The sequence below is a fragment of the Pseudophryne corroboree genome, chromosome 7 (assembly GCF_028390025.1).
Source record: "Pseudophryne corroboree isolate aPseCor3 chromosome 7, aPseCor3.hap2, whole genome shotgun sequence".
NCBI classification, from domain to species: domain Eukaryota; kingdom Metazoa; phylum Chordata; class Amphibia; order Anura; family Myobatrachidae; genus Pseudophryne; species Pseudophryne corroboree.
In genome coordinates this window covers 133,618,047-133,640,525 of record NC_086450.1, presented here as the reverse complement: position 1 = coordinate 133,640,525, position 22,479 = coordinate 133,618,047, and the positions used below count along the sequence as shown (strand labels likewise).

The following is a 22,479-nucleotide window of genomic DNA, read 5'->3' as shown; positions in this document are numbered from 1 at the left end:
TGTCATCTGGTCCGGACTGAAGGACCTGCCAACGATTACTGACATGTCGTCTACTGTCACTGCATATGATTCTGTCACCATTGAAAGAATGGTGGAGGATTATATGAGTGACCGCATCCAAGTAGGCACGTCAGACAGTCCGTACGTATACTGGCAGGAAAAAGAGGCAATTTGGAGGCCCTTGCACAAACTGGCTTTATTTTACCTAAGTAGCCCCCCCTCCAGTGTGTACTCCGAAAAAGTGTTTAGTGCATGAATTAGTGCATGAATTATAATCAATTCCTCCGTGGAGACATTCACCAGTATTTGCCTCCAGAAAGTACACAGGGACCTGAGATGGTGGATTCCAGTGGGGACGAATTCATAATCTGTGAGGAGGGGGATGTACACAGTGAAAGGGGTGAGGAATCGGAGGATGATGATGAGGTGGACATCTTGCCTCTGTAGAGCCACTTTGTGCAAGGAGAGATTGATTGCTTCTTTTTTGGTGGGGGCCCAAACCAACCAGTCATTTCAGTCACAGTCGTGTGGCAGACCCTGTCGCTGAAATGATGGGTTCGTTAAAGTGTGCATGTCCTGTTTATATAACATAAGGGTGGGTGGGAGGGCCCAAGGACAATTCCATCTTGCACCTCTTTTTTCTTTCACTTTTCTTTGCATCATGTGCTGTTTGGGGACAATTTTTTTGAAGTGCCATCCTGCCTGACACTGCAGTGCCACTCCTAGATGGGCCAGGTGTTTGTGTCGGCCACTTGTGTCGCTTAGCTTAGTCACACAGCGACCTTAGTGCGCCTCTTTTTTTCTTTGCATCATGTGCTGTTTGGGGACAATTTTTTTGAAGTGCCATCCTGTCTGACACTGCAGTGCCACTCCTAGATGGGCCAGGTGTTTGTGTCGGCCACTTGTGTCGCTTAGCTTAGTCACACAGCGACCTTGGTGCGCCTCTTTTTTTCTTTGCATCATGTGCTGTTTGGGGACAATTTTTTTGAAGTGCCATCCTGTCTGACACTGCAGTGCCACTCCTAGATGGGCCAGGTGTTTGTGTCGGCCACTTGTGTCGCTTAGCTTAGTCACACAGCGACCTTGGTGCGCCTCTTTTTTTCTTTGCATCATGTGCTGTTTGGGGACAATTTTTTTGAAGTGCCATCCTGTCTGACACTGCAGTGCCACTCCTAGATGGGCCAGGTGTTTGTGTCGGCCACTTGTGTCGCTTAGCTTAGTCACACAGCGACCTTGGTGCGCCTCTTTTTTTCTTTGCATCATTTGCTGTTTGGGGACAATTTTTTTGAAGTGCCATCCTGCCTGACACTGCAGTGCCACTCCTAGATGGGCCAGGTGTTTGTGTCGGCCACTTGTGTCGCTTAGCTTAGCCATCCAGCGACCTCGGTGCAAATTTTAGGACTAAAAATAATATTGTGAGGTGTTCAGAATAGACTGAAAATGAGTGTAAATTATGGTTATTGAGGTTAATAATACTATGGGATCAAAATGACCCCCAAATTCTATGATTTAAGCTGTTTTTGAGGGTTTTTTGTAAAAAAACACCCGAATCCGACAAAAAATTTTCAGGGAGGTTTTGCCAAAACGCGTCCGAATCCAAAACACGGCCGCGGACCCGAATCCAAAACCAAAACACAATACCCGAAAAATTTCCGGTGCACATCACTAAATAAGAAAGCAGTTTCTTCACAGGTGATGGCAATACTAAATCAAGAGGGAAGTCCAGAAACAGAGCATTTTGTACCTAGTGGGGCGGGTCATGTTGGAGGGTATGAACATATGCAGAGAGAGTTAGATTTGGGTGGGTTATATTGTTTCTGTGCAGGGTAAATACTGGCTGCTTTATTTTTACACTGCAATTTAGACTGAACACACCCCACCCAAATCTAACTCTCTTTGCACATGCTATATCTGCCCCCCCTGCAATGCACATGGTTTTGCCCAACTGCTAACATATTTGCTGCTGCGATCATCTCTGAATTACCCCCAATATATTGGTCAGTCGTTTGTAAGATTGCACAGTGTATATACATTATATCGTTTGTCCAGGAGTTCAAGGGAAACCGGCGGGCATCACGTCGTTTGCACATCGTCTAATGTGTACCCAGCTAAACTGTAGATTCTAACCTAGATATAACAAGACAAGGGTATCTGTATGAAAGGTGTATAGTTAATATAGATTGCAGAGGTTAGTAACATGAGACTGATGTAGGACTGCAAGTCCCAACATATAATAATAGTGTATTTTAAGAAAAAAAAAAAATTCTGGTGAGTTATCCCCAGGGCCGGATTAACAATGGGGCGGATGGAGCTGCAGCTCCAGGCCCACCATTGAAAATAGGCCCACAGGAGACTCACTGACAGCGTTGACTGGAAAAAAACCTTTTTCCTGTCACACACTGCCAGCGGCTGCCCTCTCTCCCCTACCTTGCCTCCTTCAGCTGCGGCACTCTCTGAGATCAGCCACAGAGAGCCGTGCAGGCAGTGTGGGGGCCACCTCTCCCCTCCAGTCTCTCCTTCTCCGGGGTCCTGACTGAGCCTGTCACAAGCTCCGCCCCCCGACCACACGAGGTGAGGAGCTGCACTGCTGCAGGAAGCCTGGTACTTAAGGTATAAGTAGTGTGTACTGTGTGTGTTGTACTGAGTGCATATTCTGCAGTGGTGTGTGTACTGTGTACTCTACGGTGTGTGTATATATGTGGTGGTGTGTGTGTGTGTATATAAGCAGCAGCAGTAGTGTGTGTGTACTGTATGTGTGTATATGTGGTGGTGTGTGTTGGTGTAGTGTGTGTGTATATGCAGTAGTGTGTGTGTAGTGAGTATTGTGTGTGTATATGCAGTACTGTGTGTGTAGTGATTACTGTGTGTGTATATGTAGTAGTGTGTGTGCTGTATGTGTGTATATGTGGTGGTGTGTGTTGGTGTACTGTGTGTGTATATGCAGTAGTGTGTGTGTAGTGAGTAGTGTGTGTGTGTGTGTGTGTGTGTGTGTGTGTGTGTGTAGTGAGTACTGTGTGTGTATATGCAGTACTGTGTGTGTAGTGAGTACTGTGTGTGTATATGCAGTACTGTGTGTGTAGTGAGTACTGTGTGTGTATATGCAGTACTGTGTGTGTAGTGAGTACTGTGTGTGTATATGCAGTAGTATGTGTGTATATGTGGTAATGTGTGGTGTACTGTGTGTGTGTATATGCAGTACTGTGTGTGTATATGCAGTAGTATGTGTGTGTATATGTGGTGGTTTGTGTATATGCAGTACTGTGTGTGTATATGCAGTACTGTGTGTGTAGTGAGTACTGTGTGTGTATATGCAGTAGTATGTGTGTGTATATGTGGTGGTGTGTGTTGGTGTACTGTGTGTGTATATGCAGTACTGTGTGTGTGTGTATATGCAGTACTGTGTGTGTGTGTGTGTGTATATGCAGTACTGTGTGTGTACTATAGTGAGTACTGTGTGTGTGTATATGCAGTAGTATGTGTGTGTATATGTGTTGGTGTACTGTGTGTGTATATGCAGTAGTGTGTGTGTAGTGAGTACTGTGTGTGTATATGCAGTACTGTGTGTGTAGTGTGTACTGTGTGTGTGCATGTTGAGGTGGTGTACGTGTGTGTACTGTATGCATGTGTATTTTACGTGCTATAGACAGTGAGGGACACAATTTTGAAATATGCGTGGGTCCTGCAGGATGCGCTTTGACTCCCCAACCAATCAGCCGCAATTCCTATCCCAGCCAATCACCGCCGGCAGCGTCCCCCGTTTTCACATCCAGGCACTGTCAGCAGCACCTCCCATCTCCACATTTAATCGCCGCCTGAGACCCGGTCAGTCCCCCTGCAGCCGCGGCTCCACCTCCAGCGTGTCCCGATCACTGGTCAGTGATCGGACAGCCCACAATCCCCCCCCCCCCCCTCTCCGTCCCCCCCCCCCCTTCCTGGCGACTGAGTGTCTCTCTCAGAAGTGGTGTCTTCTCCCACACTGTGTCCCAATCACTGATCAGGACACGCAGTGCAGCACAGTCTGCACTGGAAACAGACGCTCAGTAGGTGATCCTCCCGCGGCAGAAGTGAAAGCCGCCCCTTAAGACTCTGCGCCTGGAGGAGATCTCAGTGTAGGGGAGCCGATCTGTTTGGGTGGACTAAAGAGTTTGTGCGTCTGTGGGGAGGATAGCTTGCTGTGTGTGTGTGTGTGTGTGTGTGTGTGTGTGTGTGTATGCTCTGTGTGTGTGTGGTGGGAGTAAAGAGCTGATTGGGGACTGGGGAGAGCTGTGCCTGTGTGTGGGAAACTGTATGAGGAAAGGTGACCTACGGTATAGGTGAGGGGAGGGGGCGGGATCTATGTGAGGGTGGTGCGCTGTTTGAGGGGAGCTGAGTAAGGGGGGGGTTGGGTCTGTGTGAGGACAGGACAGCATTCTGATGGGGTATTGTGTGAGGGTGGAGCACTGTATGTGTGTTTCAGGGGAGCTGACTGTAATGGGTGACAGCACTGTGTGTGTGTGTGTGTGTGTGTGTGTGTGTGTGTGTGTGTGTTTTTTTGGGGGGGAGTGAGGAAGGTATAGCTATAATAGTGTAGATAGCTGTGTCTGGGGAAGGGCGAGGGGCGCTGTGTGTCTGTATTAGGGGCAAAGGATGCCAAGATGGTGCTGGAGCCATCTAAGGGGGAGAGGAGCTAGGTGACACAAAAATTAGGGGGATCGGTGAGTGAGCCCCATCCCATTTTGTCACCAAAGGAGGTCCGCTGACCAGCCAGGAGGGAGCGGGCAGACGGTAGATTTGGAGCAGCAGGAAGGGGGAGAAGCTTTGTGATGGGGGATTGTGTGACGGTGGTGCAATGTATGTGTGTTTCTAGGGAGCTAAGGGGGATACCTGTGTGTGTGGAGGGGGGGGGGGGGTCTGTGTGAGGAAGGGATAGCTATAAAAGGGTAGATAGCTGTGTGGGAGGGGGGTTGTGGGGGGCACCAAACTCTAACTTGCCTCCGGGCAATGGGAATAAACTTACGACACTGCAGCCGGGGCTTTGCCCCCTTCTGGCTGTGGCTGAGGAGCTGTGTGCACTGTGCAGTAGCGCGCTCCGGGTCACTGTGTGTGTGGCTGAGGAGCTGTGTGCACTGTGCAGTAGCGCGCTCCGGGTCACTGTGTGTGTGGCTGAGGAGCTGTGTGCACTGTGCAGTAGCGCGCTCCGGGTCACTGTGTGTGTGGCTGAGGAGCTGTGTGCACTGTGCAGTAGCGCGCTCCGGGTCACTGTGTGTGTGGCTGAGGAGCTGTGTGCACTGTGCAGTAGCGCGCTCCGGGTCACTGTGTGTGTGGCTGAGGAGCTGTGTGCACTGTGCAGTAGCGCGCTCCGGGTCACTGTGTGTGTGGCTGAGGAGCTGTGTGCACTGTGCAGTAGCGCGCTCCGGGTCACTGTGTGTGTGGCTGAGGAGCTGTGTGCACTGTGCAGTAGCGCGCTCCGGGTCACTGTGTGTGTGGCTGAGGAGCTGTGTGCACTGTGCAGTAGCGCGCTCCGGGTCACTGTGTGTGTGGCTGAGAAGCTGTGTGCACTGTGCAGTAGCGTGATCCGGGTCACTGTGTGGTGGCTGAGGATCTGTGTGCACTGTGCAGTAGCGCGCTCCGGGTCACTGTGTGGTGGCTGAGGATCTGTGTGCACTGTGCAGTAGCGTGCTTCGGGTCACTGTGTATGTGGCTGAGGATCTGTGTGCACTGTGCAGTAGCGTGCTTCGGGTCACTGTGTATGTGGCTGAGGATCTGTGTGCACTGTGCAGTAGCGCGCTCCGGGTCACTGTGTATGTGGCTGAGGAGCTGTGTGCACTGTGCAGTAGCGCGCTCCGGGTCACTGTGTGTGTGGCTGAGGAGCTGTGTGCACTGTGCAGTAGCGCGCTCCGGGTCACTGTGTGTGTGGCTGAGGAGCTGTGTGCACTGTGCAGTAGCGCGCTCCGGGTCACTGTGTGTGTGGCTGAGGAGCTGTGTGCACTGTGCAGTAGCGCGCTCCGGGTCACTGTGTGTGTGGCTGAGGAGCTGTGTGCACTGTGCAGTAGCGCGCTCCGGGTCACTGTGTGTGTGGCTGAGAAGCTGTGTGCACTGTGCAGTAGCGCGCTCCGGGTCACTGTGTGTGTGGCTGAGAAGCTGTGTGCACTGTGCAGTAGCGTGATCCGGGTCACTGTGTGGTGGCTGAGGAGCTGTGTGCACTGTGCAGTAGCGCGCTCCGGGTCACTGTGTGTGTGGCTGAGAAGCTGTGTGCACTGTGCAGTAGCGCGCTCCGGGTCACTGTGTGTGTGGCTGAGAAGCTGTGTGCACTGTGCAGTAGCGCGCTCCGGGTCACTGTGTGTGTGGCTGAGAAGCTGTGTGCACTGTGCAGTAGCGCGCTCCGGGTCACTGTGTGTGTGGCTGAGAAGCTGTGTGCACTGTGCAGTAGCGCGCTCCGGGTCACTGTGTGTGTGGCTGAGAAGCTGTGTGCACTGTGCAGTAGCGCGCTCCGGGTCACTGTGTGTGTGGCTGAGAAGCTGTGTGCACTGTGCAGTAGCGCGCTCCGGGTCACTGTGTGTGTGGATGGGAGTGCTGCTGCTCTATCTGATTCTGCAGGACGCGGAGTGAGAGGACTCGGGGCAGGCAGCATGAATACCAGGCTCAGCGAGAATTGGAAGAAGTCTCTACTGCTGCATTCGCACCATCTGGGGTCAGTGAAATAGCTGAGGGTGCTGGGGCCCTGGGGGTGCACTCACCAGGTAAGACATTGTAGCAGGCAGTGATTCCATAATTATCCTGCAGTGTTCTAATTAATATTTAGAAACATTTTGCACATTAGGCCCATCACCCAGCGTCTGCCCCAACTCGCTCTGTCCCGCCTTCCCCCCTACCCCTGCTCTATCATGGTACCATCCCCACCGATCTGTCTCGTCCCCCTATCTCTGGTCCCTTACCCCATTCTACCTTACCCCATTACCTCCCCTTTTAGGTCTGTTTCATATCTATCACAATTGGAGCAGCTGGAGCGTATACCCAAGCTTCACCTGTGCACGCATAAAGGAGACGTGACACTGTCACCCACTGCCTCTCTGTCTCCCACTATCTCTCCCCGTCACCCTCACTATCCCCATCACCCTTTCCTGTCACCCACTGCCTCTCTGTCTCCCACTATCTCTCCCCGTCACCCTCACTATCCCCATCACCCTTTCCTGTCACCCACTGCCTCTCCGTCTCCTCCTATATCTACTTGTCACCTCACTTCCCTGTCACCAATGGGCTCTCCCATTATCCTCTATGTCACCCACACCCTGCCATCACCCAATGCCTCTCACTATCACAATCTCCTGTCACCCTCTGCCTCTCCCTGTCACCCACTGCCTCACCCTCTGCTTCTCCCCTGCATCACTATCTCCCCATCACCCACTCCCCTGTCACTCTCTGTCTCCACAAGGCATCACCCTCTACCTCTGGTTTTCTATTGCAGTTACTGCTGCAATAAAAAACTACCTTTCACTGTGATTTACTGGTATAATTTTCAACCCCCCAAATTTACCCCCTCGCTACCCAGCATTACCTCTGACACTGTCTGCCCCTAACCCACTCCTTGCCCCCAATACTGCCCCAGCTGAAATCTACCACTATCCCCAGTACTGCCCCCAGTACCTACCTACACTTACACCCTACCTATCCCCAGCATTGCCCCAGTACTTCCCCAGCTGCTGTCTTTCCTTACCCTCTACTGCATGCCCTTATCTCCCTCTACCCCAAATTCTACCCACTCACAGCACTTCTCAAAGTGTTGCCTGCTGTTACCTCCTCACTACCCCCAGCACTGCCCGCCCTTAACCCCCTCCCGCCCTAAGTGTTCCCTGCCTCAACCCCCAGCTCTACCCCAACTGCTGCCTTCCCCCAGCACTGCCTATGATGCATAAATTGTGATGGGACCCAGAAACCGTGAAGTAGGACCCCAATTTCTTAAAGTGAAGAGTCCCTGAGACCCACAACTTTTTTTGCTCAGCGCGATCACTGCACTCCATGCCCCTCATATCACTAGCCATATCCCTTGTTGCCGCACACAATTAGGCCTTTTGTAAATTTCAGCTCCAGGCCCATGTTGCCCTTAATCTGGCACTGGTTATCCCTGAACAATTTACCTTCCTGTTTTATTCCATTTTACTAAAATTATGAAAATAAGACTGAGTTATGGCACCATCTAGTGGCACAAATTGTAATTTCACCTATCTCACCATCTGCACAGTTTTATAATTTATGCAATCTCCTCCATACTGTATATTTGTAATTCAGACATTTTACTTTTATTAAAAGCACCATTCAATAGAGTTCATGAGTTTAGATTTAAACATTTCTGTTGTCTACTGCATGCATAGTTGCCTACCCTCCCTCATTCTGCAGGAGACTCCCTGAAATAGCAGCAATCTCCCTCACTCCCTGAAAAGTCCAGCAATCTCCCTGATTGCACCTTACCCCCATTATGCAGCTATTACATTCTTGGGGGGGGAATAAATCAGAGATGCATACATTCAAATCAAATGATGTATGTATCATGATTCATTAGTGCCATTTCCCTGCATTGGTTATAAGGCACAATGATCCCTATGGCCACTTACAGTATATGGAACCTCTTGTAAAGCACAATACACAAACAAATCCTGCAAAATATCAGTGTCTTTTCTTCAACAAATAGATGTTACTAACTTTGGGGCTCATTTACATTTGGATGTAAGTCATTTTCATGACACGCCTCTCCTATGTAGTAGTGCGCGTCCGCGCTGATAAGTGATACTTTCACAATCTCCCTGAAATGCTTTTTCAAAAGTAGGCAAGTATGACTGCATGTCACACACATCCAAAACTCGTATTGAATGGTTACTTAATTATATGCAAAATATAAACATACCTCCCAACATGACCCTCTCCAGGAGGGACAGAATGCTCTGCTTCTGGACTTCCAACCTAATGTATGATTGCCCTCACCTGTGGGAAATCACCATTCTTATCTATTAACCTGTTCAGCACAGGTGATGGCAATCATAAATTAAGAGAAAAGTCCAGGAACAGAGCATTCTGTCCCTCCTGGAGAGGGTCATGTTGGGAGGTATGTATATATCCTATATAATAAAAGGCTAATGCTTCTCTTTCGCCTCTATTGGGAAAATTCAAGTGTTTTGCACAGCGGTGGCCACTACATGGCGCCTGTCTGTTGCTGCATTTGGACACTGTTAATAAAAACTAAATGCAGACCCTCCAACATGACCCGCCCCACTAGGTACAAAATGCTCTGTTTCTGGACTTCCCTCTTAATTTATGATTGCCATCAGCTGTGTTGAACTAGTTAAATGATAAGAAAGCTGTTTCTTCACAGGTGATGGCAATAATAAATTAAGAGGGAAGTCCAAAAACAGAGCATTTTGTACCTAGTGGGGCGGGTCATGTTGGAGGGTATGTAAATGTAAAATAGATGTACTGTAATGTAATAAAGCTACAGGCATGTGCACAGGGTGCGGGCACACACACCTCTTAGCTGCCATCTAGGACACATGAAGATTTACTAAAGGTACTAAAAAGTGGAGGTGTTGCTCATAGCAATCAATAACATTCTAGAAAATGATAGACAGAATCTTATTGGTTGCTATAGGCAACACCTCTGCTTGTCCATTTTAGAAGTTTTTGGACCCTATTCAAGTTGGATTGCAGATTCTGCTGAAAAGCAGAATCTGCAATTGTTTCTATCGCATGCCCTAGGCCACCCAGCGCAGGCCGCCCAGCATGCTGACTGTCCCGCCCAGTAGCTGCATCCGCAATCTAATTGCGGTTTCAGCAACTATGGATGACCGCTGCCTTGCCAGCCTGGATGTGAAGACAGGCGCACCACAGCCCATTTTTCCCTTCTGAACCGATGTGTGATGTGACCACAATTTGCCCTATCAGGCACCGGTGTGCACACGCAGGTCCTGATCAGATCGCATCATCTGTGAATGCCTCTGCCTGTTTGACAGGCAGAGGCATTCGCTGGGCAGCAACGCGGTGTTGTGGGGGCGGTACACTTCAAACGGAGGAGTGTCTGTGCCATTTTTGGGGCGGCTGCTTGACATCACAAGCGGCTCCCCCGAAAATGGTGCAGAAACGCCTCTATTTGAAGTGTCCCACCCCCCCAACACCGCATTGCTGCCCCGCAAATGCCTCTTCCTGTCAATCAGGCAGAGGCATTCGCAGCTGATGCGATCTGATCAGGACCTGCGTGTGCGCACTTGTACCTGATAGGACAAATTGCGGTCACATTGCGATGCAACCTGAATAAGGCCCTTTGTTTATATTGGTAGATTGGGTTAATTTTCTCTCTTCCAGACAAGCAAGTAGTCTGCATAGTGCATGAAGTCGCTGGTAGTCTGCATAGTGCATAAAGTCGCTTTTAGTCTGCATAGCGCATGAAGTCGCTGTTAGTCTGCATAGTGCATGAAGTCGCTGTTAGTCTGCATAGTGCATGAAGTCGCTGGTAGTCTGCATAGTGCATGAAGTCGCTGGTAGTCTGTATAGTGCATGAAGTCGTTTTTAGTCTGCATAGCGTATGAAGTCGCTGGTAGTCTGCATAGTGATGAAGTCGCTTTTAGTCTGCATAGTGCATGAAGTCGCTGGTAGTCTGCATAGTGCATGGAGTCGCTGGTAGTCTGCATAGTGCATGAAGTCGCTGGTAGTCTGCATAGTGCATGAAGTCGCTGGTAGTCTGCATAGTGCATGAAGTCGCTGGTAGTCTGCATAGTGCATGAAGTCGCTGGTAGTCTGCATAGTGCATGAAGTCGCTGGTAGTCTGCATAGTGCATGAAGTCGCTGGTAGTCTGCATAGTGCATGAAGTCGTTGGTAGTCTGCATATTGCATGAAGTCGCTGTTGATCTGCAAAGGGCATGAAGTCGCTGTTAGTCTGCATAGTGCATGAAGTCGCTGTTAGTCTGCATAGTGCATGAAGTTGCTGGTAGTCTGCATGGTGTATGAAGTCGCTGTTAGTCTGCATAGTGCATGAAGTCGCTGTTAGTCTGCATAGTGCATGAAGTCGCTGGTAGTCTGCATAGTGCATGAAGTTGCTGGTAGTCTGCATGGTGTATGAAGTCGCTGTTAGTCTGCATAGTGCATGAAGTCGCTGTTAGTCTGCATAGTGCATGTAGTCGCTGTTAGTCTGCATAGTGCATGTAGTCGCTGTTAGTCTGCATAGTGGGGCTACAAATTATCACTATTTCTTTTTCTTATAAAACTGAAATTTCTACCTCTCCTTATCAGACTCACCACCTCTCTACAAAACTTTAAACATGCTCTCAAGACCCACTTTTTCATTAAACCCAGTCATCTCTCAGCAATCTCTAATCCTAAACTTCGGTTACATGCTCACTTCTTCCCCTTCTGCATTGGCATTTCTATAATGGGTGCAATGTGTGTCAGGGTACTGGAGGGAAACCTACATAACGCTATCTCATGATAGTGTTATTATCACAAGGCTCCCTCCAGTGTTTTTTTGTACAATCTTTTTTAGTAAATTCGGGAAGATTGCATTTTCTATCACAAGTACGGGAAATGCGATCTGGAATGCGAATTTAAGGTCTTGGAGGAGACTTTTGCTGAATCTCTTCCAATTGTCCTTTAGTCCATTCTGTTGATACTAAAATAATATGATAATATCACATTATTTTAGCAAAATTAATTTTGATAAATATACCTGATAGACCATAAATAATTTGTTCTGGTCCTGGACCACAAAGCAATGGTGCAAGTGCCCAGTTTTTGGAATCACTGGCATATGGTAATGAATGTGGCTATCGTGGCTGCCACAACTAAAGCCACTGTGCATTCAGCTCAGAAACTGCCCCAGACAGTGTGCATCTAATCTAGAACATGGAAAAATAGGGTTGCTGCTATGACTGATAGTGCTGAGTTCCTTTATGTAAGACACAGGCACTATTCCAGGTTAATAATAAGAAAATAATTCCTCTCTGGGCGCCGCAAATGAGCTGCACAGGAAAGTACTAAATAGAACACCAATCTATACAACCTTGTAAAAAAAGAAAAAAGTACGATCTCACTTTTGCGCTCAATGTCCAGAAAATTCAGTTTTGCCACAGTGGACCGATGTAGTTCATTCAATATGAAAAAGAAAAAAAATGCACCATAGTATAATACTGCATTGAGACCAGATCTTTCACCACTGTGTAATACAGGGAATGGAAATGTGGATAGTTCAAGCTTCCACCTCTTTTTCAAGGCACCCAACGTGATATGCAGGATTTATGGTGATGGACGCTTACATGTAAGCTTACTTCTGTAAGACGTGATGAAAACTCATAAAGGTTTCTTTTGTTGGCCTTACGATCTCTTCATATAGGTAGATGGACCCCAATATCCCTCGTAACAAATCAAAGCCAGAGATACAATCCAATTAGGACAAGGACACTCTTTATTAGAGTACAAACAAAAGAGTGAACAGAAAAAAACCATACCATGTGGGAAAAGGCAGGATGTTGTTAATAGCCAATAGCAATGGGTCCGGATACCAATAGCTATTTATCCCCCACTATGGATAGTCAAATCTGTCACCCACAACAACACACTGTGTCGACGCGTTTCGACGCTATGCAGCGTCTTTTTCAAGATTCACAGTGTGTAATCACTAGAAATACAAGTTGAAATTAGGTCCCACTTGACCAATAATAAACATGCAGTGATTCCATATATTTTCTAAAACATACTGACATTGTTATTTAACTCTTTCTAAACAACATTTTCCTATTTTAAAAACTGATGATATTTACCAACAGTCATAGAGAGTTTGGACTTCATTATAAAACTATTCAAACAAACTTAAGCATCAAACCGGTTACATACCCCTGGAGTACAGCATGTCCTGTCTGTTCAGGTAGAGAACAAACATGATTGTAATCATGTGTTTTATATAGGCAATGGTCTGATTGGTGTAAATTCAATCAACCAATCAGAGTTAAAATAGGCAGATGACTGGCACTTTTATAAGCCAATGTGTATTCACATTCACAGCTGATTGTTAGTGTGTAATCACTAGAAATACAAGTTGAAATTAGGTCCCACTTGACCAATAATGAACATACAGTGATTCCATATATTTTCTAAAACATACTAACATTGTTATTTAACTCTTTCTAAACAACATTTTCCTATTTTAAAAACTGATGATATTTACCAACAGTCATAGAGAGTATTGACTTCATTATAAAACTATTTAAACAAACTTAAGCATCAAACCGGTTACATACCCCTGGAGTGCAGCGTGTCCTGTCTGTTCAGGTAGAGAACAAACATGATTGTAATCATGTGTTTTATATAGGCAATGGTCTGATTGGTGTAAATTCAATCAACCAATCAGAGTTAAAATAGGCAGATGACTGGCACTTTTATAAGCCAATGTGTATTCACATTCACAGCTGATCGTTAGTGTGTAATCACTAGAAATACAAGTTTAAATTAGGTCCCACTTGACCAATAATGAACATGCAGTGATTCCATATATTTTCTAAAATATTTTCTAAAACATACTAACATTGTTATTTAACTCTTTCTAAACAACATTTTTCCTATTTTAAAAACTGATGATATTTACCAACAGACAGGGTATGTTTTTGTTTGGTTTGGGTAATGCTGTTTCCTAATTTCATAATTCAAAACATAACATTTTAAGGAACATATTATAAACAGATACAAAAAATAAAACATATTTATAAAAACCACCTTATTTCGAAATCGTGGTTTAAACCAAGCGGCGCAAGGCTATTAAAATCAAATATATTTTTCATTTCAGATCTGGCTAATCTGTTGTCTCTATCTCTGGTCCTCCAATTGTTCTTGATCCATTTTATAGCACAAAAGCTTTTTAAACCTTTCAGAGAGTTCTCATGTTTGTCTTTAAAATGTAGGGAAAAAGGGTGATTTTCATTCCCCTTCAAAATGTTCCTGACATGTTCTGCCCATCTGATTTTAACTTGTCGTTTTGTTTTGCCAATGTATAATAAATTACACTTACAGACAATGGCATAGACAACATAATCCGTGTGACATGTAATAAAATCATCTATCCTGACTTTTTTCTGTCTCCATATAAACTGCGTCACCTTAGATTCAGTACTAGGGCAGGCTTTGCACATCCTACATTCCCCACAACGGTAGAAGCCCTTATTTCTAGGTAAAAACCTTTTTCCGTCCATGGGTAGAGCACTGCTAACCAAAGTATTTTTAATATTGGGAGCTCTTTTATATGTGAAACGTGGTTTCTGTGGCAAAATCTTAACTAGAATCTCATCTTTGAGAAGAATATTCCAATTTTTCTTCACTATTCCCTCAATTCTCTTATATTGCTTGTTGAATTGAGTGTGGAATGACAAGGGGAAGTTTCGAGTGCGTGTTTTTTCTTTCCTCTCTAATAATACTGATCTTTCAACTTCTTCTACCTCCTTTGAGATCTTATCTAATGTGGATACGTCGTATCCTTTGGTTGCAAAATTGGACACCATTAGACTCGCTTGTTCTCTGTATTTCTCTTTACTAGAACAATTCCTCCGTACCCTAAGTAATTGGCTTTTGGGTACGTTAGTGAGCCAAATAGGTAGATGATTACTGTCTAGAGGTATGTATGTATTACAGTCGGTTGGCTTGGTGTAATTACTTGTCACCAGACTCCCGTCCTCTACTGTTATATTAAGATCCAGGAAATTGACGTTGGATTTACTGATGGAAAAGGACAAATGAATATTTAATTCATTATCATTAAGGTATCTACAAAAATCCTGGAGGTCACCTTCTTCTCCTTTCCACACAAAGAGAATATCATCGATGTACCGCTGAATCTCTTCCAATTGTCCTTTAGTCCATTCTGTTGATACTAAAATAATATGATAATATCACATTATTTTAGCAAAATTAATTTTGATAAATATACCTGATAGACCATAAATAATTTGTTCTGGTCCTGGACCACAAAGCAATGGTGCAAGTGCCCAGTTTTTGGAATCACTGGCATATGGTAATGAATGTGGCTATCGTGGCTGCCACAACTAAAGCCACTGTGCATTCAGCTCAGAAACTGCCCCAGACAGTGTGCATCTAATCTAGAACATGGAAAAATAGGGTTGCTGCTATGACTGATAGTGCTGAGTTCCTTTATGTAAGACACAGGCACTATTCCAGGTTAGCTCAACCGTCTCAATTAAAGTCAAAGTTCACAAAACAAGAATCACTGCCAGGCTTTTAAATATTAAAGGAGAAGTGACAGGTGCACATTACCAGCCCTGAGCAAGTGCTATGAAGCTGGACCTTTATGTTGGCAGTTTGCAGGCTGTCTTATAATACATACACTGGGTAGTTTTGTGAGGTTGTTCATAGATACATGAAGGCTATAATGGGTCGGTATTTGATAAAACGCAGAGCTGTAACCCTAGGTAACCACCTGTGTTTGGATTTGCTAGTTATTTACAAGCCTACTCTGCGGGTCATCATGTTATGAAGAAGAGGAAATACAAAAAAAACAACAACACAATTACACTTCAAGTTGTGTTTAATTGAAATCAATTCATCCACAAACAAAATACAGAAACAGTACTAAAAATCAACATCTTGACCTCAAACAAGGACCAGCCTTTGGTCAAAACATTAAGAAAATACATAACATAATTAAATTGCAATAAATCTGAATAACAGTTCTCCATTGAGAAAAGAATGGATGATAACACAGTAAGTTTAGTAGTCAGTGGGAGGTAATTCCAAGTTGATCGCAGCAGGAAATTTTTTAGCAATTGGGCAAAACCATGTGCACTGCAGGGGAGGGACAGATATAACATTTGCAGAGAGAGTTAGATTTGGGTGGGTTATTTTATTTCTGTGCAGGGTAAATACTGGCTGCTTTATTTTTACACTGCAATTTAGATTGCAGATTGAACACACCACACCCAAATCTAACTCTCTCTGCACGTTATATCTGCCTCCCCTGCAGTGCACATGGTTTTGCCCAATTGCTAAAAAATTTCCTGCTGCGATCAACTTGGAATTACCCCCTTTGTTAGCAGTTGGGCAAAACCATGGCCCTCATTCCGAGTTGATCGCTCGCAAGGCGATTTTAGCAGAGTTACACACGCTAAGCCGCCGCCTACTGGGAGTGAATCTTAGCTTCTTAAAATTGCGAACGATGTATTCGCAATATTGCGATTACAAACTACTTAGCAGTTTCAGAGTAGCTTCAGACTTACTCGGCATCTGCGATCAGTTCAGTGCTTGTCGTTCCTGGTTTGACGTCACAAACACACCCAGCGTTCGCCCAGACACTCCTCCGTTTCTCCGGCCACTCCTGCGTTTTTTCCGGAAACGGTAGCGTTTTTTCCAACACGCCCATAAAACGGCCTGTTTCCGCCCAGTAACACCCATTTCCTGTCAATCACATTACGATCGCCAGAACGATGAAAAAGCCGTGAGTAAAATTACTAAGTGCATAGCAAATTTACTTGGCGCAGTCGCAGTGCGAACATTGCGCATGCGCATTAAGCGGAAAATCGCTGCGATGCGAAGATTTTTACCGAGCGAACAACTCGGAATGAGGGCCCATGTCCACTGCAGGGGAGGCAGATATAACATGTGCAGAGAGAGTTAGATTTGGGTGTGGTGTGTTCAATCTGCAATCTAAATTGCAGTGTAGAGATAAAGCAGCCAGTATTTACCCTGCACAGAAACAAAATAACCCACCCAAATCTAACTCTTTCTGCACATGTTACATCTGCCTCCCCTGCAGTGCACATGGTTTTGCCCAACTGCTAACAAAGTTCCTGCTGCGATCAACTCAGAATTACCCCCATTGTTCTTTTTTGTACAACAGTGTCGAGTGAAAAATCTACAGTCATAAAAAAAAGTTCCCATTCATAAAATCATTTCACTACATTTAACAGGGATTTGTTGTTTCATGATAAAACTTACGCAGCTCTAAGTAGGAAAAAAAAACAATTATTCAACAATAATAATTATTAACAATCACTAATCACAGATTGATGCAATTGCCTAAATGTAAAGATTTCGCGAAAACAAAAAATATGTATTTTAAATTGTTAGAATAAGGTACATTTGGAGCACATGCATTTTTAAACACATGTTAAAAACCAGAAATAGAAACTGCATATACTGTACCCTGCACTGCAATTATGTAGGGGATTGATATGCACTTATTATGCATCTAGGACCCAATTCAGATGTGGTCACAAAGTAGCTATTGTACACAAATTGGTCTATGTTATCTTACCGCACATGCATCTGAGAAGCAGCTGTTATACGCTCACGGACAGAAATGATGCAACAGCAGTGGGCGTCTCTATGCTCAGGTTAGCTTCTGCCCATATTAGCATATAGTCGCGATTGCGAACGGCAAAAGTTAGCAGCAATCACAAGAACAACCACATATGAATTAATTAGGCCCCTAGTGCATTCAATCTGGTTTTTTTTTTTTAAACAAATCTATGGCAAAACAGGACATTTGTTATCTTGTTAAAGCCAAAGACGTGGAAACGCATATGTATATGGTTATTAAGTGCAACTGCTTGTATTTATAATACGCTTCCATTGAGATGACTGTAAGCTTTCAACTGCATCAGATACACTGAAATAGAATAAGAAACATTCAAAATAAAGCATCACAGCGCAACACAAGTAAGACACACAAATATTTACTCTTATATGTTACAGTGATTTTTACGTCAACATCCATTCACACGCACTTAACTTGTGTACATTTGCATATTGAGCGAATAAGTTAATGCATTTGGTACATAGCCTAAAATAAAATGAAGAGATGCTGACACACAGGGGGTGTGTATTGCGTGTCCAGCGGTCAGGAGAACTCCGGTCAGCATACCGACGCCGGCATCCCGGCAGCGGAATGGCGAGGAGGGGGGGGCTAGCGCAACAAGTCCCTGATTTTATGATGTGATTTGCTGGGAATTACATAATTGTGGCCCAACTGTACACTGCAAAATGCAGTGGATCGTGTTATTTTGCAGCATGGGCAGTGCCATGATTATGTGATTCATGGCACCACACCAACCCACAGTTGCCCCTTAAACCTCCCACTTCAGGATATCCAGGAGGGGAGTCCCCTGTAAAATTAGCAAATGTGTGTTCTTATATGCCTATGATGACATAGTGTCAGCACGTGTTCCAGGGGACAGGACATAGATTGCAAAATGTCATAGGACAGTTATAAACATGGTGTAAAAGAAAAAACATTCTCCCCCCCAAAAATTTGCACTAACTGCAGCCTTTGGCTACTTTTTAGTCTATATTAGTCCTGCTTTCATTGTGATAATTAAGTTTACTCAATATATTACAGTCAGGGGCCCCATGGCAACATTTTAATCTTATACCCCAAAGTAGTGCCCTAGTTTATTTTATGAACCATAGTAGTGCCCTAGTTCACATTATGTCACATTATAGGGCTGCCAGTACACATTATGCAACAAAGTACCCACAATTCATATTATGACATACCAGTATCTCAAGTTCATATTATGCCACATTACAGTGCCCCTAGTACGTATTAAGCCACATTACAGTGTCCCCAGTTTATATTATGCTAAATTATAGCCCCCCCAGTTCATACTGTGCCCATTACAGTGCCCCCAGTTCCTAATTATGTAACAGTATAGTGCCCTCCTGTTAATTTTATACCATATTATTACAATGAGTAGCTAGATGTATTGTAGGCTACAAGGCAAAAGTTTGTAAGTGCCTCTATGCATCACCCGATGGGAAAAATGTAATTAACACATGTAACTCTGACAGGGAAGATGGGCTCCTCTCAGCTCTGGGCCCCATAGCAGTTGCACTCCCTGCACCTATGGTAGCTACGCCCTTGATTACAGTGGTTCTCAAACTCAGTCTTCAGGACCCCACACAGTCCACATTTTCCAGATCACCTATAAGGTGCATAGGCATATTCATTACTCACCGATACAGTTTAAAGTAACCACAGGTGGAGCTGATTATTTCACTATTAATTCTGTGAGGAGACCTGGAAAACATGAACTGTTTGGGGTCCTGAGGAACAAGTTTGAGAACCTATGTTGTATTATTTTAGTTTTCTCTACCATGCATTAGGAACCTCCGGAGCTGCTCACAACTCAAATGGGTCCAGGCTGTTGCTAGGTGACCGGGACGCCATGTCACGTTGGCTGCAGGAAATTCTGGTCCTGATGGGTGGCAGGCAATGGCCTCTCAGCAGCTTAGCTGCTGTATAATTATGCCTGGCCTGGGGGAGGGGGGGGATCTGATTGGTTACGGATTGGGCTTAGCCTCCCTGCTGGTTCTTGGATTTTTCAGTCTGCAGTGACCTGTGTTTAAGTTTCTAATTGTTTCTATCTGCCTAACTCCTGACCTTGGTCTCATCTACTACTCTTCACTTACTGTATGTCTGTAGTAGCTATTTCCCACTTCAGCCCATTCCTTGTTCTCACCTAGTTTCTACATTGACTCCTATGATCCAGTGTATATGTCCTGGTGGCATCCACGTACCGTAAGAACTTACTTTTTTCCAGAAGAGTGGCTGTTATAGGTGAAGCCTCTTTATAGTCAGTTACTCTCTGCACCTGAGATCTGTACTAAATGTATGAGATGTTCCACATAGTGATCCACCTTGCTCAAGCATAAGGAACGCTAAATATCAATTTTACTACTGTTGTGTATTGTAATAGCCTGTATCGTAGGTTGATATTTGGTAGTAGATTCAATAAGATTTCAAAAACTAGAGAGATACAGTATCTGTCAAGGGGAGATAAAAAGTTGGTTGAATGGCAAATAATGTCTCTGACTGCCTTTGTGTACATATAAACTTCCTTGGGTCATCAAAAGGAATACCCATGTTCAAGACCATCAACAGTATGTTATAATGATTTTTAGTCTTAGTCTTGCATTCAGCTACAGCCAAAGACAAAGCAGCAGAGGTATGGAGGGGGTATCTTATAATATCCCCCTGTTAGGTCCCTGTCAGAGAGGGAGAACTAACACTGTTCTTAGATTCTGGATTTTGTACAGAAAATAGCTGCCAATATGTTGTCTCTGGAACGTTACGTACTCTGCCCTAGTGAAACATTACTAAGATGACCCATATCTGGAAACTTGTCAGTAATACTAGTGCAACTTTGTGTCTTGTTTTCGGTAAGTGTTTGGCTTTCCATAATCCCTGTAACGTGAGCAAAGCCCCAACCTAGACTTGAGACTGAGAAACTATTATTTCATAAAGGTTTTAGCACTAGAACTATTGATTTCACAGCTGCCAAATAGGCCCAGGGAGGATCCTCCTACACATTAACCTTCTTAAGTAACATGGAGCCTTCACACTGCGCCATCTCTTCTCTTTTCTTGTCGTTTGTAGGTAACATTTTTAAATGTAGTGGTGGAACCTTTGTATAGTGGGTTTGTTCCCCCCTGAAAGAAAGAAAGATTTATTTTGCAGCACAAACCTCAGGAGAAAATACTTTATTTCTATTCTTTTTAACATAAATTTCTATGACTGTCTTTAAGAAGAATGTTGGTATTTATCCTTCTTTTGTTTCTTTTACTGTATCTGCTGCCATTGATTTACTGTATAATTATGCAGGGATCCCCCCTTCCTCACTGCAGGGACTTATATACCGGTTAGTACTGTTTGCAGTCTTTATACGGAAGAGAGGGAACTAGAATCTCTCATTGTGGGGTACATTTACTAAGATGGGAGTTCTATTTAAGCTGGGATGTTGCCTATAGCAACCAATCAGATTCTACATCTCATTTATCTAGCACCTTTTGGAATATAATACCTGGAATCTGATTGGTTGCTATGGGCAACATCTCCTCTTACATAGAACTCCCATATTAGTAAATTTACCCGTATGAATCTGGAGTTTAGAACGGTCCTTTTGGCATAAGTTAGCTGAAGTGGAATCAAATCTATTAAAAGTTTATTTCAAATGAATCCATTTCAACGAAGTGATATTATTGAATTTTCAACTGTATTGAATTTTCAATTGGTAGAACCTGCGCCAAAAGGAATTTTTCTAAACTCAGCGTTTGCAAAGTGTCGTATGACTACCATGGCAACCACAGTCATATGGCATATGAAGTAGTAAGCGGAGAAACTCTTGGAACACCTGATATAGTCACTGCCTGTACATTTCATTTTAGAATATAAAATGTTTGGAGGTGTGAGTATACAGGTATTGGATGCATTATCAGGAATGCTTGGAATTTAAGGTTTCTCAGATGAGCTCATGTAACTTTGGAGCATCATGTATAAAATATACTGCTTTGAAAAATGACCTAGCTATTTCTAACACTGAGTGTTCTTTATTGTTATTTTAGTATATTATCATTAGTAATAACTCACTTTTTTACTTTATAATATTTAAACAAGGTTTTTAGGGATCACATACATATATATATATATCTATATTTATCTATATATCTCTATCTTTCTACAGTGCATCTGGAAAGTATTCACAGCGCTTCTCTTTTTCCACATTTTGTTATGTTACAGCCTTATTCCAAATTGGAATAAATTCATTTTCCCCTCAAAATTCTACACACACAATACCCCATAATGACAACGTGAAAAAAAAGTTTTTTTGTGGTTTTTGCAAATTTATTAAAAATAAAAAACTAAGGCTGTAACATAACAAAATGTGGAAAAAGTGAAGCACTGTGAATACTTTCCGGATGCACTCTATCTATCTATCTATCTATCTATCTATCTATCTATCTATCTATCTATCTATCTATCTATCTATCTATCTATCTATCTATCTATCTATCTATCTACATTCTTTGCCTTGCAAATTATACAAGACATACAAAAGTAAAAAAATCACGAGTTATCTATATACATACCGAATCCCATTTGGCCTTCAACCGTTCTGCTTCAAATTTAGCAACTTCTTTGCGATCGTGAAATGACACGAAAAGTTTCCATATGCACAACAACACAATACCAATCAACGCAATAGTGATAGAGACGCCCAGGAGGATCATTGGAATGTTCGGTGGCTTAGGGCAATCTGGAGACAAAAGTAATATTATAATTAGCAAAAATGAGTCACCATACAGCAATACAGTGTAAATAAATTAATACTGGTTTTGATGACCACATTAGATGAACAAGTAGGTAGCACTTTATCATAGAGTTAGGGCTGTAACACATGCTCCGGTTTTTCCCGGATGGCAAAAAAGCCGGACAAACTTTGTCCTGCTTTTTGCCATCCGGGAGGGTCTTTCACACACAACGGCTTTGAGCCATGTGTAATACTGTGCGCATGCGCAGCAGTGTCGGCGGCTAAAAAAACCGTTGTGTGTGAAAGCTCCCCTTCACACACACAGTTCACTGCCTCCAAAGACGGCACAGCCCGGCCCGGCAGCCGGACCTTCCAATGGATAGTTCCGGCTGCAACCCGGCAGCCGTGCCGTGTGAAAGGACACATTGCTCTGAATGT

The 22,479-nt window shown here is 44.2% G+C and overlaps 2 protein-coding genes across 6 annotated transcripts in view; both read right to left on the bottom strand.

Moving 5' to 3' along the window:
• Positions 1-13,312, bottom strand: part of PLA2R1 (phospholipase A2 receptor 1) — a 293,721-nt gene extending 280,409 nt beyond the window's left edge. Inside the window, exon 1 of one of the 2 annotated variants that reach the window (XM_063933659.1) lies at positions 13,252-13,312. In XM_063933659.1, coding sequence (XP_063789729.1) covers positions 13,252-13,309 — 58 coding nt within the window. In that variant the 5' untranslated portion in view covers positions 13,310-13,312. Of the gene's footprint in view, positions 1-2,427; positions 2,499-13,251 lie in introns of those variants that run through there. The other variant, XM_063933661.1, reaches the window with a different exon arrangement.
• A 2,235-nt stretch (positions 13,313-15,547) lies between these two features.
• ITGB6 (integrin subunit beta 6) overlaps positions 15,548-22,479 on the bottom strand; it is a 195,406-nt gene continuing 188,474 nt past the window's right edge. For 3 of the 4 annotated variants that reach the window (XM_063933652.1, XM_063933655.1, XM_063933653.1), the window contains 2 exons: positions 21,881-22,047; positions 15,548-20,443 (listed from right to left, as the gene is read on the bottom strand). In XM_063933652.1, coding sequence (XP_063789722.1) covers positions 20,351-20,443; positions 21,881-22,047 — 260 coding nt within the window. In that variant the 3' untranslated portion in view covers positions 15,548-20,350. The remainder of the gene's footprint in view (positions 20,444-21,880; positions 22,048-22,479) is intronic. The other variant, XM_063933654.1, reaches the window with a different exon arrangement.